Source organism: Mycteria americana, chromosome 10 (assembly GCF_035582795.1).
Source record: "Mycteria americana isolate JAX WOST 10 ecotype Jacksonville Zoo and Gardens chromosome 10, USCA_MyAme_1.0, whole genome shotgun sequence".
In the NCBI taxonomy this organism is placed as follows: domain Eukaryota; kingdom Metazoa; phylum Chordata; class Aves; order Ciconiiformes; family Ciconiidae; genus Mycteria; species Mycteria americana.
Window position 1 is genome coordinate 4,329,752 of NC_134374.1, and position 16,169 is coordinate 4,345,920.

General features: G+C 44.4%; 1 protein-coding gene across 1 annotated transcript in view; it reads left to right on the plus strand.

The window, feature by feature from the left end:
• Window positions 1–14,901, plus strand: part of GPR50 (G protein-coupled receptor 50) — a 44,423-nt gene extending 29,522 nt beyond the window's left edge. Inside the window, exon 4 of the mRNA XM_075513072.1 lies at window positions 13,925–14,901. Within this exon, the coding sequence (XP_075369187.1) occupies window positions 13,925–14,793 (869 nt within the window). The 3' untranslated portion in view covers window positions 14,794–14,901. The remainder of the gene's footprint in view (window positions 1–13,924) is intronic.
• The last annotated feature ends 1,268 nt before the right edge of the window (window positions 14,902–16,169 follow it).

The following is a 16,169-nucleotide window of genomic DNA, read 5'->3' on the forward strand; positions in this document are numbered from 1 at the left end:
AAATGTGACATTGCAAATACCCTTAAGGTTTCAGGATGAACGTATGACATTTGTGTGTGCAGTTAGATACAAGGACTTCTCACTAGAAGCCTCTGTATTAAGCCCATGCTTCATTTCATCTGTAAGTATTCTGTTACTTTGGAGTTTGTTGATAAACAAAAATACTTCATTGGGGACAGATAACAACATGGGATTTCAGCGGTTAAATGACAAATATCAGTGAATCCTACTAAGGAGAGGAAATGGAGGGTTGCAAATGGTTCTGAAGAGACTGGGAGGCAGGAAGTAGTATCTTACGCTTAATGAATGACAGCTCTTTAAAAAATGCTGTTATTGGATCAAAAAAGTTGAGGAGTGGGCAAGAGGGCTTTTCAGAAATTGCATAGAGTGAGTGAGGTTTTTCTTCTAGAAATTTAGGAATCTTGACCATTTCTCTTGTCTTTGGAGAGGATGGCAAATGAAAGTGTGTCCTCTAAAACTGATAGAAATTCCAGCTCTTCAGGAGCAAAAGGCAGTGTGAAAAGCCGTAGCTCTGCCTCTATTTTGCCCCTGCCTGGGGGGAGGTCTCACGCTGACTTAAGGTGCTGTTGAGTTATTCCTTTGTTTCTGAGCTTGCTCAACCAGCACAGGTCTAAAACCTCTTTTTGTAGCCAGGGGGGGTGGAAGGCAGCTTGGATTTGAATAAGGGCAGTGTCCTTGATCTAGGAATGCTCCCTCTTGTCAGTAATTTTTAGGAGGAGACCCTGTGCCTGAGGGGGATGGTCAACTGACCTCCCAGGGTCCCTTCCAGCTCTGTTGTCCCTGATGGGTTTCTTAGCTATACACTTGGCCATACAAACACTGAAGGGGGGAGCAGAGTCTCCCTTACCAACCACGGGCTGGCTTAAAAGGTCCACTTGGGGTTAGCGTTTAAAGGGTTGCATGCAGCCCTCTCTAAGCCTCCCTGGCTCTAATGGGAGTCATAAGGCTCAAGTTACACGTTACCACTTTGAAGTATCCTGGTATGGATGTTAAATAGTTTCAGAGCGAAGAAATCTCTGTGATTTATTTCTTGCTGAGAAAAGTTCAATAGAGATAAAAAGGGAAAGGGGGGGAAAGTTTAAGGGGACAATAAAAGCACCATCACTTGATGGTGATTATACTACTCTAAAAGTAGGCCTGTCCTTATCACTATAGAGGAAGTAGGGCTTGGGGGTATTTCAGGATTAGGCAATTGAGCTAAGTACCTCAGAGTTTCTTTGGCTTACATGGATGGCCTTTTTTTCAGCATCTTTTATTCTTTCTGGTGTTTTTTGCTGAGGGCAAAACATGGTTTGTGTAAGAGCACAATCCAGCGATGCTCTTGTGCTGGAAGCTGTTGACGGCAGAGGTGTCTACCAGCCCCGTCAGTTATGCTCCACGAGTGCAAGATCTCCCTTTTACTGTGCGTATTGCTGCCTACAAGTATGGCTACTTACTTCAAGAGGTTCCTCCAGTAAATTTAGGTGTCATAGTCCCATGAAATCTTATTGTCCTTCAAGCCAGTTTGATATTAACCACCATTAGACTCCCTATTGAGATCAGTGTTAGAGCACACTGATTTGAACCATTTGTTCACACAGGCTCATGTCGAAACATGTTTACTGTGCGCTTTACTGCAAAGATGTCTTTTCTCTTTTCATATCCCCATGTTGCACCTCAAAGATAATTAAGTTTCATAAGTCATTAGGAAAAAAACAGAAGCAGATGTCTCCCAGTAATACATTTGGGTCTCCCTAGTCCGAGTTTCTCATATGATCGATAGTTTCTTGTTGCCCATCCTGTAGCCAGCCTTGACACGAGTCCTGTAAGCCCTGTGGAATATTTGAAGTGAAGCTTTTGCTGATGTTCTGGGAAAGACTGTTTTCTGGACTCACTTCTGGGAAAATCGAAAAGGTCCTTTAGGGCATGCGTTGTGTTTTTGAGGTTATTTTTTCCAGTATCATCATTATTCTTACTGAATCAACTTTAATTGTTTGCATTGGACTTTTGCCAATGCAATTGTATCAGAGTCCCTAAAGCATTCCCAGGTGAAAGTAACACTCCATTTCCAATGGGATTAGTAAATAGTCGTGAATGAACCAGGAGGTCCAGAATAGATTTTCTTTTACTTTCTATTCTCCTACTTACATGGACTACTTCTCTCACAGTTCACATAGTCGTGATGAAGCCATCAAACCTTGGGTCTCTCTCTTTTCCTGTCTGTAATGTGAGGAATATTACTTCTCCTCTTAGCAGATTGTGAAGGCTGGATGAGCAGTAATTCAGGTAGCTCAGCCTTCTTCCTTGCCATGGGGCTGAATGCTGGGTTTGGAGGACTGACTATGCACAGGAACGTAAGTAGCTCCCCCCAGATATGCTGCTTTCCTCTCCCTCATGGTACCATTTCTCTTCCAGCCTCATCCTCACTGCATGTGCATACTGTGGCAGTACCTGCTTCATTGCCAGGTCCAGTGTGAGGCCACAGGAGAAAAAAATGTGGGCTGGAAGGAATTCTGTGGACTAAATCTACCCCATGGTTTTTTTTGTATAACCTGCTTTTATAACATTGGCCACCAAATGTTTGAAAAAATATATTAAGGTCATCAGAATAAAAGCCAATCAATTGCAGTGCAGCACTGTAAGGCATACCAGGACCATGCTGTAGCCTAGAACAAGGCTATCGCCTTGGAGATAAATGGGATCCCAGTTATGTTTCTTTTTCCTAACTCTAGTGGCAACTGCTGTGCAGAGGCAGAATAAATATCCTACCCTGATTATCACCCTGCTACTGCAGTAACGCCCGAGCCTTCATTTAGGTAACCTCTCTTCAGTTTGGTACTTAACTAGCAGACCCTCTGTTTTCAGTGCTGAAAAGATGAGCAGAAAGGAGCTGGTTTGTTACAGTGATTGGTGAAAAGGCCATTTATGAGAAATCTGGTATATGCTCAGCACACCTCCATTGAGACCAGGGTGTGCTGGCCCTTGCCCACGAGTCATGGTCAGCAAGGTCTTTGCTTGGCCAGTGAATTCCTCACTCCAAGCCCAAATTGGGGAGGGACTTCAGGAGGCCAGCTTTGGTTTAGGAAGGCATCCAGCCTTTGACTGATTAGATCCTGGGGTGTCAGGGTGTAAACTTGGTGCATAAGACAGAAAGCCCCAAGCATGTTAAGTCTGGAGAATATCTAGGAGCACCAAGGGGAGAGTAAAGATGGAGAGAAGCAGGCCTGCTTTCCCTCCATATCCTGCTAGCCATGTTTTCAGCATGTTTACTCAATGCATTGTTTATAGCAAGAGGAGGAGGATGCTGTGTAATTACAGTGAAGACAGATTTAACAGCTAAGGCAAATTAAATGCAGCTCTGTTACGGCAGACTGCAGTATTCATTTGCCTGTGAGTAAGTCTGCTTTCCCCCTGCAAGTTCTGCATCCTGCAGCATTCTGCATGATGGCTCTCTTCCCTGCGTTCCCCTTTCTTTGGGCTTTGACCTGCTTGCAGGACAGTTTTTCTGAAGTAATAAACCCAAGATTTGTCCTGTAATACTGTAAGAAAAGTGCAGGCTGGTACAACTTCAATTTCATGCTTTTCAAGACAGCTGGCAGAGGTAGCAGACTGACAAGCCCACTTGCACTGGGTTTGTTTCAGATTTTCCCTGCCTATGTGAGATCAGATTCTGGTTCAAGGAATGGCCTTTGTTTACCCTCTCGAAAACAGATGAGAAAGGAATTTCAGCTAAATAGTCTGTATGGCACAGACTAATCTGTCTTGGCAGTGGAGAACAGGAATTCATGAAGTTCCTGAGGAGGCAAGATTTGCTGGGAAGGGAAACAGCCCTCCTTAGACCAACCCAGAATGGGAAAAGCGGGTAAGGTTCTTCTGGGCACACAAGCCCATCTCTGCATCCGCGAGCCGAGGACGCTCAGAGCACGGCTGCTCTGTCTTAGCATGTACATCCAACATAACTCTGTTCTGTTACCTCAAGCTCTTCTGTTACTGTTCCTGTAATTACTGATTTAGGCTTAGTTATTTCATATGTTGATTTTTTTTTTTTTGGTCTAAAAATGACCTCTATCTTTATATGGCAACTGACATTTTTATGTTAGTCTCTTGCTCTTGTTGGACAGAGTGCTAGAGGTGATACTGATGCCAGGATCAGTATGTGTTAGAGATCTGTCCCGAGCCTCCATTAGAAAGTGAGGCTGGATTTGGGGCAGCATTTTGTGTTGTGCTGGCCTGCGACCAGGCTGAGCTTTTTCTCTATGGTCTAAGCTCTACTTGCTCGCTCCTGAAGTTGGGTACTGTACAATACTATGTTTCAAGTCTGAATCTTTAAAAAGGATATTAGGGTGTATCTTGAAAAGGGCATCTGAATTTGGTATTAACAGCATCTAATGCAGCCCAGAAGTGAACCTATGTGTGTGCACAAACAAGCCTTATAAAAAGCACCTTTAAGTCTTCATAGGAAAGCTGGCTGCTTTGAGTCTCCACCTCTTCACCTTGGACAGTCCTCACCTCACAAAACTTCTTTGATCCATCCTAAGGCTTAACCAGCTGACCAGCCACAGTCTGCAAATGTGTTGCCTGTAGCAGAGTTGGACAAGACTTGGTCCAGAATGAGTTAAAGGCTAAATGTCCTTCACTGATAGAAACATTTTTGCGTGGTGATTTTTTTTTTTTTAATAGCTTCATCATTTCCATATACAATTCAAAAGGGTTGCAAGGAAAAAACAATGTCTCCCACCCCACTCATCCCTGGGACTGCAGGGCTGGGAGGCCCAAACAAGCTGTTAGTTGTGGTGGGGGAAGATCTGCTCCTTGCAGTGGAGGTCCATGGGTGGTGACTGGTGCTGTCACTAAGGTTTAGTCGACAAACCGTGCTGGTGAAGCACAAGGAGGAGCAGGAGCCAGTTCCTGGGCTCAGCTGTGTTGGTTCGGCAGGGCTCACCAGGGCAGTCAGGCATGATTCTGATCACTAAAATCAGCTGTGTTTTCAGATCTGACTATATGCTCTGCCTGTCACCTGCCCAGGAATCGGTTGCTTGCACATAGCTCCTTTCCAGGCCAGAAACGCACTTTGACCAGCACCAATAGCAAAAGAGCATTATCAAGTCTATTAAGCCTGAGTTCACAGATTTCATTTTAGAATAGTAGCAGATGGCAAAGGGTGGTGGTACAGCTGCCGGGTCTGGGAGAGGATGGTTGCTGGTTTGTCATTTCAATGGATGCTGGCAATAATTCACACTTCTGTTTATATAGGGCCTTTCCTGTTTCAGAGCACTTTACAAACCAGTTGATAAATAATGGGCTTGGAGTTAACGTGGGCTGGTAGAGCTCGTCTCTGTGCTCGTGTGGCCAGTGTGTGAGGGTAAACATAAGTGCATCAGCCTGCGCTCCCTACACAGCCTGGACGGGAATTAGGCAGCTGCTTAACATCACATAGTACCATTCAGCAGGGATTTCAGGCAGAAAAGGAGGGTAAACAGCTGGAACTCAGAGGGTGGCCAGGGTGTCAAGAGGGAGTTTGGGTACCTGGACTCACTCTCCTGCGGCTGCGAGAGGTTTTGTTTAGACTCTTGCCGAAGACCCGCCATCTCCCATGAGAAGCCGCCGTAGGGAATAGGTAGCCATCAGCCGTGCTGTCCTTGCAGTCAGGCGTGCAGCCAGTGCCACGCGGGCTCAGCTGGGGCTGGCGGAGGTGCTGAGGCTTGCTCTGGCCCGGTGCAGACTGGAGGGTAGCCCCAAGGGCCTCCTGCCTCTGCCGCTTGCTCTCCGTCAGCCTTGCTGGGATGTGCTGTGAAGGCAGGCGGTCTTTCCAAGCCCATCTTTACCCCAAGCATGTGGAAGTGACACAGGGAGGAACTGAGTTTTTAAGTTGATTGGCTTGCTATCTCATAGCCTTACTGCGGGCTATGAGTTTGATGGATATAACAGTTAAATGACAGGAGTCTGGGGCACATAACCAGAAGGGGTACTTTTTAGCCCTTTTTTTGTCTATATTAAGAGCCAGATCAAGACCACCACTTATTCCTCCTCCGTTACTAGCAGATCCAGTTGCCACGATTGCATCCAGGAAAAACATCACACTAACAAGAGCTAAGTTTAGAAATCCAGAAGAATTGCAGCATCATGGTTTTCCCTCATGCAAAGGGTCAGAACTTGGAGGAAAACCCAGGAGGAAGTCATTAAAAGGCACATAAATGAACAGAAAATGGTATTTTTAAGAAGTTGAAAATTCTTGGAGGTAGGTAAAATGTCAACTTTACATCGTTTCCCCTTCCTTTATAATATCTGCAGATCATCTTTTCGGGAAGGTGTACCTAAGCTGAGCAGGACATGTTAGGATTAATGTGGAGTAACAGGGGAAAGCTTTCCAAACAGTGTTTCTCTGGGATGGGCTAAAAACTTCTTTTTGTTTTTAAAATATCTGAAACTCTGAGAATGGGGAAGTCGCTGTTGCACTGGGACCAAAAGAAGGCCAACCCCTTTGTAAAGGTCCAGAAGAAGAGGTAATTAAACTAATTTTTGTTCAGTCGAGAGTGAATGTCCAGCTACCATCTGCGTCATACCAAGGGAAAAATCACCTCCTTGACATTGTTTCCAAAGTAATGGTGAGTGATATAAGGAAAGATATGAAATCATGCGAGCAGGGCTGGTCTCTAATTTCCAGCCTATTTCCACAGCCTTCTGAGCTTAGATATGACTTTGAATCTGGCCGGCCTTAGCCAAATGAAAGTTATGAATCTTTGGGGTATAAACACTGCAAGCGATTGCCCTTCGTTGCATTCAATTAGAGCGGCTGAAGGCATGGCTCAAATGTGGTTTTGACAGCACTACAGCTAAAAGGTCATAACCTAAAAGTAAGTCTAAAATTCAGTAATCCAGTCCTCCACCTGGCAGCGTAAGCAATTCCTTTCTGTATCTGTGAGCCAAAATCATGTACGGCACATAATAAAATGAATGTAATTGAAGTGCTTGGGAGCTGGTCCTTTCTACTTCAGTAAAGACTGTGAGGTTTTTCTCCTCCTCCTGGAAGCAAGTCTTTCTCACGGGTTCAGAGGGAAAGGCAGCTCTCGTGCAACCGTGGCGATGTACCGATGAGGTGGCTAACGAAGCTTGCAGTCGTGATGCCAAAGTGACGCCGAAATGTCTGGTCGTGGAAGGGCGCAGGAGGAGGCTGCGAGTTCGCTTTGCAGGCTGCCTCCCGCGCTGCCTTGGCCTTGCTGCTGCGCAGAGGCAGGGCTGGCACGGGGCAAGGAGCAGCGCTGAGCGCCCACAGCGTTCCCGTGGGGCACGATGCCAGGAAACCAGGTAACGGCTGGTAGCCCAGAGCGTACTGCTGTTCTCTGCCTCCGCAATTGTGCTGAGAGATTTCAAAAGGGCTTTTTCCAGGAAAAAGTTAAATTATTCTGGAGTTTTATGCTTTTGTCTAGGACCTTCATGGTGTCCTTAAATTGGATATTTCCAGGTTCTCTAACCTTACATCCTAAGGATGCTGTGGGCTGGCAATACCTCCTGTCCTGTCTGTTTATTACCCTCTGTATCGTTTTATGCAGCACAGTCAGAATTTGAGGCCAGCTGGCAGCCCAACTGCATTGTCTGTTTAACTGCAGGAAACCACGCTTTATCCCCCTCTGAATCCTGGTGGAGTAATTATAACAGATAATTGATTGAATGCTTTTTCCTTTCTTTTGTTTATTCCTCTCTTTGAACAGACTACGTAAATACACAAATAAAATCCTCAATTAAAATTTGTGGATTAACGAATTGAACAACAGATGATTTTTTTTTTTTTTTCCCCTGTTGCTTGGATCTCAGAGAGAGTTTCTCTGATTTTCACTTGTGTTTCCCTGTCAAACATTTTCAGTTGGCAAAATGGATTTGTACACGCTGGGCTGTTGTATGGGCACATCAGATGCATGAGTGTTTCTCAGAATGCTGAAAAGAGACAACAATTAACAGCCTGGGATTTCTCATGTGCCATTTTATTGCTGCGTGTGCGGTGTTCACAGTGCCTTGGAAGCCAAGAGCTTACATGGAGCAGTGACATGGGTCGTAGTCCCCTATAGAAGGATGGTTCTTAATGCTCTTTGATGGGGCAAACACTGTCTTCCCCAGAGTGACCCTTTAGAGTTCTAAGAAATGCTTGTCAGAGTGAGGGCTGCAGGATCAGGATCCCGCAACGCCGCAGTATTATTATCCATCTAAATTACAGCAGTATATGATCACTATGATTGCACACGCTCAATGGTATCTTTATATTATAAAAGGAACAAAATTGGTCTGAAAGCATTTTCTGTGAACTGCCACTTAGTTTGCAGAACCAAGCGTGCACTTCATGGCTGCAGACTGGAGGTTAGTGAAATACAAGCAAACGCACAGCGAGTGGCAGGTAAAAACAAACAAGAAAAGGAGGCTATCAAAGCTAATAAAGAGCCTTGTTGCATGCTGAATAAAGCTTTTATGACTTTATCTTTTTGCTTGGGGCAAGCAGTACATTTTGTTTCTGTTTTGCAGTGAGCATAAGCTTTGGAAGGTTAAGTAGAGAGTATTAGGTTACGGTAAGTGGTCATCAGAGGCTTGCTTTACAGTCACGGCTTGTTAAATTGTTTACTGAACCTTATTATATCTCTCTCTCTGAGGTTCATGTGAGTCTTAATTCCAGTTTATCTCCTTGTAGACATGCATCTGTTGAGTTTTTCATAAAACCTGAAAAGACAAACATAAGGTTGAAGGTGCTTTTTATTTTAAGTCATAAATAGTAAGGTGTCACCATAAACATACCAGTCACCCCAGTAAAGTTTTAGCATTGTGTCATTGTGTATCTTAGCACATTTTTTCTCAACATAGGTCTTTACACCTCCTGTTCTACAACTGTCAGTTATTCTGGCTGCAGCCGGACAGACACTGGGATCTGATCTCACTGCTGGGAAGAGGTTGGGACGGCGGGGTCACGCAGTGAGCCCCCATGGCACTCATGTCCATCATGCACATGGGTCAGCTTCTCACCTGCTGGGCTTGAAGCTGTTGCATGTGGTTTTGTTTGCCCCAAAATGCTGTGCTGGGCATCAGCTATTCGAAAGCAACTCAGATGCCTGCAAGATGGCTGGTAGGAGGGGGCAACCTGGACAGCAAAGCCCTCTTTCCTCCGCAGTTGGAGCTGGACTCTGCCAGGCAAGCAGAAGTTGATCTGCAAAACTGTCTCTTTGCTTTGGTGCAACTCCTGTTGCTCAAGACATTTCAATTTCAGCGCTAGGTTTACAGATAACGGTGTTAACTTCAGGCTGCATTGAGTATCTGTATCTTGTTAACCTGAAGCAAACATAGTTCTGTAATATTTCAGCAAGGAATGTGAGTGTAAGAGACCTTTATATGCGTAACAGAGAACAAGGCTTTTGGGTGCTTGCTTTGGACATTCTGGGATTTATAAAAATAGCCAATTTTCAGAAAAATATTTTACGTCCTTTTTTTTTTTTTTTTTTTTCCCCCTTTCAACACAGCTTCTCTAGGTTCAGGATAGCTAAAACACAGCCCATGTGTCCTAAAGCACAGCCCACAACTGCTGTGTGGGGACAGCAGGGAGAGGCTAAATGTCTGCAAGGGGAGCTTTTGCACCAAGGGATTTCCAACAGCCTCTTGAGGCAGGCAAGGCCAATGACCTTTGCATTTGTACAGCGATGCTCAGTTAATCTCTGTAGAAGAATGATGTCCTTTTGTACGGAAGTCAGGTGCTGTTCAGGCAGCCTGCCATTGAAGACCTTTACATATGTGGTTTATTGATTTGCAGAACTCCTTGTGGTATTTCCACATTTCCTAGCATCAGGACTTGACAATAAGTCCTCAGATAACCTGTGTTGTTGGATAATCCAGGCAAAATGAGAGGCAGTGCCAGGGAACTGCTGGAATACAGGAGCAGGCTGTTGGAGTGAGCAGAAACAGGATTATAGGAATATAGGAGGGAGGAGGGGAGCTCAAAGGCAGGAGTACTAGAGCAGAAGATGGTCTGGGATGAATTCCCTTTTGTATTACTCGCACATGCTTATAATCTGCTCTGCTGCTGGGCTTCAGTTTGTTTTGTGGGTTTTTTTTCCAAATAATTCATGGATTACACCGTGAACAGTGTATCATACCTCTATAATCTATAGCTTTGTGTTGAACTTCTGTAATGTAAAAAGATTTAACGTTTCTCTGAAAAGATGGCCAAGTCTGTATTACCAGTGTGCTTGTGACAGACTTGCCTTTCTCCACCATTCATGCTTCTTCACGTATGACTCCATAACTGGCGGACAGAGCACAGTGGCACACGAACCGATTTATACTAAGCAGAAGTTAAAAACAGGACGGAAAATGTGAAAGCTAACGAGGAAATATAGTCACATGCCCACAAAGAGGAAAGATACATCTGAAAATAGTGTCACAGAAGCAGATAATTTTAAATTTGAGATAAAGTCCTGCTGGTATTATTTATGGACAGGACTCCTTTGTTTTATAGTGGAAAAATGTAAAAAAGTATAGTGAAGGTCATTGGCAGGAGACTGCTCTTTACCTTCCCGAAGAGCCACACATTAGATGGCTTCCCATTCTGCAATGCTTTTGGGAGTGAGGGTCTGATCTCATACTACAGAGGACAAGGACACGAGCCTTTGGCTGCAGGGCCCAGCACACGGTGGTCTCATAGCAAACCAGGGATTGTGAGGCTAAAGCAGTTTTCAAAACCAGCCTGTTGTTATTCAACAGACTAGTGTTTAACTCAAGTAACTCTTATTAGCCAGCAGCCACTTCCGCTAGGTGTACAGATAACGGTGTTAACTTCAGGCTGCATTGAGCATCTGTATCTTGTTAACCTGAAGCAAACATAGTTCTGTAATATTTCAGCAAGGAATGTGAGTGTAAGAGACCTTTATACGGTCTCTGAAGGGCGTGTTCTGCTTTGGGGGCATACGATGTGCCCCCTCTTTTCAGTACTCAGTCGTTAAAAATGCACTGATTTTCAGGACTGACTGGCAGGTGCCCATTGTATGGGTCTGACCTTCATGTTCATCTCACCAGAAGAAGAATATGAAGTTGACCACATTGCCAAATAAAATGGAAGATGGCTTCGTTTCTGTGAAATAGCACTGAGTGAACCTTTCTGACCATATTTTCAGGGACCTGACACCTTGGTGGGGTGATAGGCTTTCTGGCTGATAGGAGAGCCAAGACTGCAAGTTGAAAGCACAGAGCAGAGGATGGCAGGTTTGCTCTCCAAGTAAAGGAGGAGATTATTAATTCATGTCTTGATAAAACCATCTCATTTTCTCCCTGCTGGAGCAACACGCAATGAAGTGGTGTCAAAATAATACACACAATACTGTGCTCTTGGGTTGAATCCAAGCTACTCAGTCCATCCTGTGAATATTATTTTAATGGATTTTTTTCCCTCTATATTTTTACTTCCTCCCAGATATTCAAGTTAGTGAAGAAAGGCTGACAGAGACTGCTCATTTCTCCCAGCAGCTGGCAGTGATGTGAGGCTAATAATTTTCCCTATGATTTTGCTAAGCTTTGGATTAAATCCACTGATGTGCTGACTTAAGTAGGGAATATCCCGCTTTGTTCTGCTTTGCCTGATCTATCCCAGCCGAAACCAGGACACCTGCTTCAGAACAGGGTGTTGAATGTGGCTGTCTTTCATCCCCAGCAAATGCAGAGGCTTGCTCTCTGACCGCCTGCATATAGAGATGTGTATCCAAGTGGGACAGGTCCAGTGAAGAGGGAGGGTTGTGGTCCCATCAGTGGAGTCTGTCTCCAGCATCCTCTGGAAGTCTCCTAAATTGGGTTGCTGATACCTCTCTGTCTCTATTTTGCTGTCTTGAAAATTGTTCTGGAAAACCTTTCCAAAAGGTTTTCTGGTGCTGGGGACACATTTTGGTTTTTGTTGAAGTGGCATACTTTTGATGGAAGGAATAAAAGTTTTGCTGCAGAAGAGCATTCCCTCTCTAGGGTGCCTGTGTGAGCACTAAGCCTGACCACAGGTGGTTCTGCCCTTGACAGCAGGCATAAATAGAGTTCATTATATGGGGACCAGGTTCGGTGACTGCATTTTAAAAAGCTCTAAGTAAGATATTAATCAGCAAAAAAGCAGCACCGAGGCACAGCAGCCACAGAAGTTGTGTGCTGTGTGGTAAACCTGCCTATGTGAAATCTCTCTCTAAAAAGATTTCAGCACTTCACATGACCTCTGCTAATGTTTATTTTAAAACGACGCTTCGTGTCAGCTGTCTCAGCTCCACGCTGCCGTGGGCTGTTCTCACCTCTGGACTGTTTTCCAGTCAGCGTGAAGTGGACTCTGCTGCCTGATATGAACTGTTGACTTGTCCTGATAGTTTTTGTTGGCAACAAACATGGCATGAGCCAACTGCAATGGCAATGCGGCCGCCGTGATTTCTGCCAGCCCTTGGGTGTATTTTCCAAATACTGAACCAGTGACCTAGCTGAACTGAGATCTCAGAGAGTCCCTTCATGGATACTACAGAAGATGACCTCTTTTTAGTGTTTTTTTCATATAATCTGGGAGACAGCAGGATATGAGGGTTTGAAGAGAAGGTGCAGGTGTGATCAGTGGCCTGGGATGTTGCCTGTAACACATAGGGGCATAGGTGTTAACACCTTAAATGTGTTAAACATAGCCTCTACTGATACACTAGTAATATTTTCCTTCCTGCCACTGCAGATATACCTGAAGGTAGTAGAGTTAGGAAAAACAACTCTGTTTTTCTAGTGTGCTGTCCTGTAACTGCATTGTTGAGCTCCTCCTGAAATGACAATTTGTCTAGGCATCAAAAACCTCAATTTTGACAGACGTCCTTTTCAACATCATAGCCGGTCCTGTAGTTACGCCAGCTCCCGAAAGACCTCAAGGTCCATTTCTTAATGCACTCCTCTATGCTGACTGGCAAACTGAACAGAAAGGCTTTTTGCCTACCTAAGAATACACCCGACTCATAAAATGAGCAGTAACTGCTGTTAGGAAGTCACTGGCTGCCCGGGTCATTGGAGGCTGCTCCACGCAGTGGAGCTGACAGGTGTTGTCCAACGCAATGTGCCGTTTTCAGTCCAGCAAGGCTTAAATTATTTCATATTTGCACAGACTCTCGACTCTCTTCGTTTTATAGTCTAAATGGACAACCTGCAGCATATATTCTGCAGAGATGGCTGACAGCAGCTTATTAATCATATTCTCTGCCCAGGCCGACAGTGTAGGAGTGATTGACCTTCCTTATTGCATTGGACAACTTTAATATTAAAGGAACAGGAAAACGTACTAAATAAGATAAGCACATAAAGGCTGGCTGCACCATGGCTCCTGGAAGAACACACGCTGCTTAGCGTGAACACTGCAGAAATTCTGGTGAAAGTATACCTGTTCACATGCAGCTGCTGTCAGTGCAATGAATAAACCACTGAAAACTTAACCTGCCTGCCCCAGTTCTTTGGCCCATGATGGACAGAGCTTATGTAAAGTGTCACTATGTGATGTTGTAGAAAGTATTGTGTCCTATATAGTATTTAAAGGAATGAAGTTCTCTGCAGGACAGCGAATGCTCGGTGGCTGTCTGGTGACTACAGTCGTGCTGGCTGACTAACAAGGACAGCAAAATCCTTCTCTCCTACCCAGCTCAGAGGAACCTGACCCACAGCTATAGCTGAGTTAAGGGTAAGGCTTCCAGGTTAGAATTTTCTTAAGAAAGAATATGCAGGTTAATCATGCCTAGTTACTCTCCATTGCTGTCACTAGTAGAGCAAAGTCTTACTTTCTAGGGCTTCAAATTCCAAATGGAGAGTCAGGTGAAGCCCGTGAGAAGAGTTAGGCCTCAAGAGGAGTTCTGAGTTGCAAGTTGTCTATCTGGACCTACGCTAACCTCTCACGGTCTCTTCTCCTTTTTTGTAGGCAACATCTTTGTCGTCAGTTTGTCTGTTGCAGACCTTGTAGTTGCGATTTATCCATATCCTCTGATCTTGAGTGCCATTTTCCATAATGGATGGACCATGGGAAATGTTCACTGCCAGATAAGTGGGTTCCTGATGGGCTTAAGTGTCATTGGGTCCATTTTCAATATCACGGCAATCGCAATCAACCGCTACTGCTACATCTGCCACAGCCTTCGGTATGAAAAGCTCTTCAACCTGAAGAACACTTGCTGCTATCTCTGCCTCACCTGGATACTCACAGTGGTGGCAATTGTGCCAAACTTCTTCGTTGGCTCCTTGCAGTATGACCCCCGGATTTACTCCTGCACCTTTGCCCAGACAGTGAGTACATCATACACCATCACAGTGGTGGTGGTTCACTTCATCGTCCCACTGTCCATCGTGACGTTTTGCTACTTACGGATCTGGATTTTGGTGATTCAAGTCAAACACCGGGTGAGACAAGACTGCAAGCAGAAGCTCAGAGCAGCTGACATCCGGAATTTCTTGACTATGTTTGTGGTTTTTGTCCTTTTTGCTGTGTGCTGGGGACCCTTAAACTTTATTGGCCTTGCTGTTTCAATTAATCCTTCAAAAGTGCAGCCACACATTCCGGAATGGCTTTTTGTCCTGAGCTATTTTATGGCCTATTTTAACAGCTGCCTCAATGGTGTGATCTATGGGCTTCTTAACCAGAATTTCCGGAAGGAGTACAAAAGGATACTGCTGACACTCCGGACTCCCAGGTTGCTGTTCGTCGATGTGTCCAAGGGTGGGACAGAAGGGATGAAAAGCAAGCCATCTCCAGCCGTAACAAACAACAACAACCAAGCTGAAATACACTTATGAGTCAGAACAGTACTATTTATTCTGGATTACAGTTGTATATATTATGTATAAGAGGCTTTCTACGTGTGCATTTCACAGCTGGTGTTGCTGGGCCCCTCATGCAAGGAGTCTGGAAGGAGTCTGCTACCTTTCATGCTTAGCTTATCGCTGTGACATCAAGGCTTTGAGTAAGGATTTTCAGAATGGAAATGACTGATCTTTATATATTTTTTTTTTTTTTCCTATGCCATCTTTCACTATGTGCCTAATTAATTGGTTTGGTTGCTTTTGCCACAAGCATGCCAATACCCTTAAAAAGGGAAGCATTCAGAGCGCATGGAGAAATGCACTTATGCTTGAAATGCAACCTTCAAGAGCCGGCAAAATTGCCATGTATTACAAATAAACCTTTCTCCCCTCCCTCTGAATTCTATCTTTTTAGGATTAACATAATCTGAACTATAGCAAACAAAGTGTAAACTGCATGACTTTTTACCTTTTCAGTTAGGTAACGGTATTAGCCAGCAGGCATACGTATGGGCATGATGACTTCCACTGCGTGTGCCTTCATTTTCCTTTTTCTTTTCTCTTAAGGTTTAGCAGCTAGCCTGGGCTAGATGTGAGGCAGGCAAAAGCCAGACCTAGTGAGTGTCTGATGCACTCATTTTAATTGAATATCTGCAGATATAAAGTACCCTTGCACTCTCCTTCCCAGGCCATGAGTAAGAGTATAACATATGACATAATCTAATTGCAGGAAGATACTTGGAGCCTGATTCTAATTTAGGCAGTATCCTGTCATGGCCAGCATTCATTCCAAACGTCTTTCAGAAGTCCCTGCTACATGAACATCATAAAAAAGATGAACATAGCAGAGTCCCATCTGTTTAATGCAGATGCAGGCTTTTAAGTTCCAGTAATATTTACAGTTGCAGACAAAGGGAGAAGGGGAAGGAAGTGTTTGTTCCACACATCTCTCCTTTTGCCCACCACATAACATGAATTCGATGGGGGGGTGGGGGGGGAGTGGAGAATTTTTTTCCATTTTATTCATGTATAAAACTGTAATTAATTCACGGAGCTGGGAGAGGAAAGCTACTTAAGCATATTCATGCATCAATTCTCAGTTAAAGCCTGAACTCTGTTATCTTTGTCATTGGAAACAATGTCCTGAAGTTCTGGGAAGACCACTATCACATTAGAAACAAGCACGTGGGCAAAGATAAGGCTGTGTTTTTAATGGAGTGTGTGGGGGGTGACGGCAGCTGTCTGTAAATATGACCTCTTTTTTTCCTTCGCTTCATTGTGAATTCATCTCCTTATGGTTTTAAATGTGTGGATCCTGCTTTGAAACAGTCCCATAAAATCAACAGGTAAAACTCCCCTGGTGCAACTCT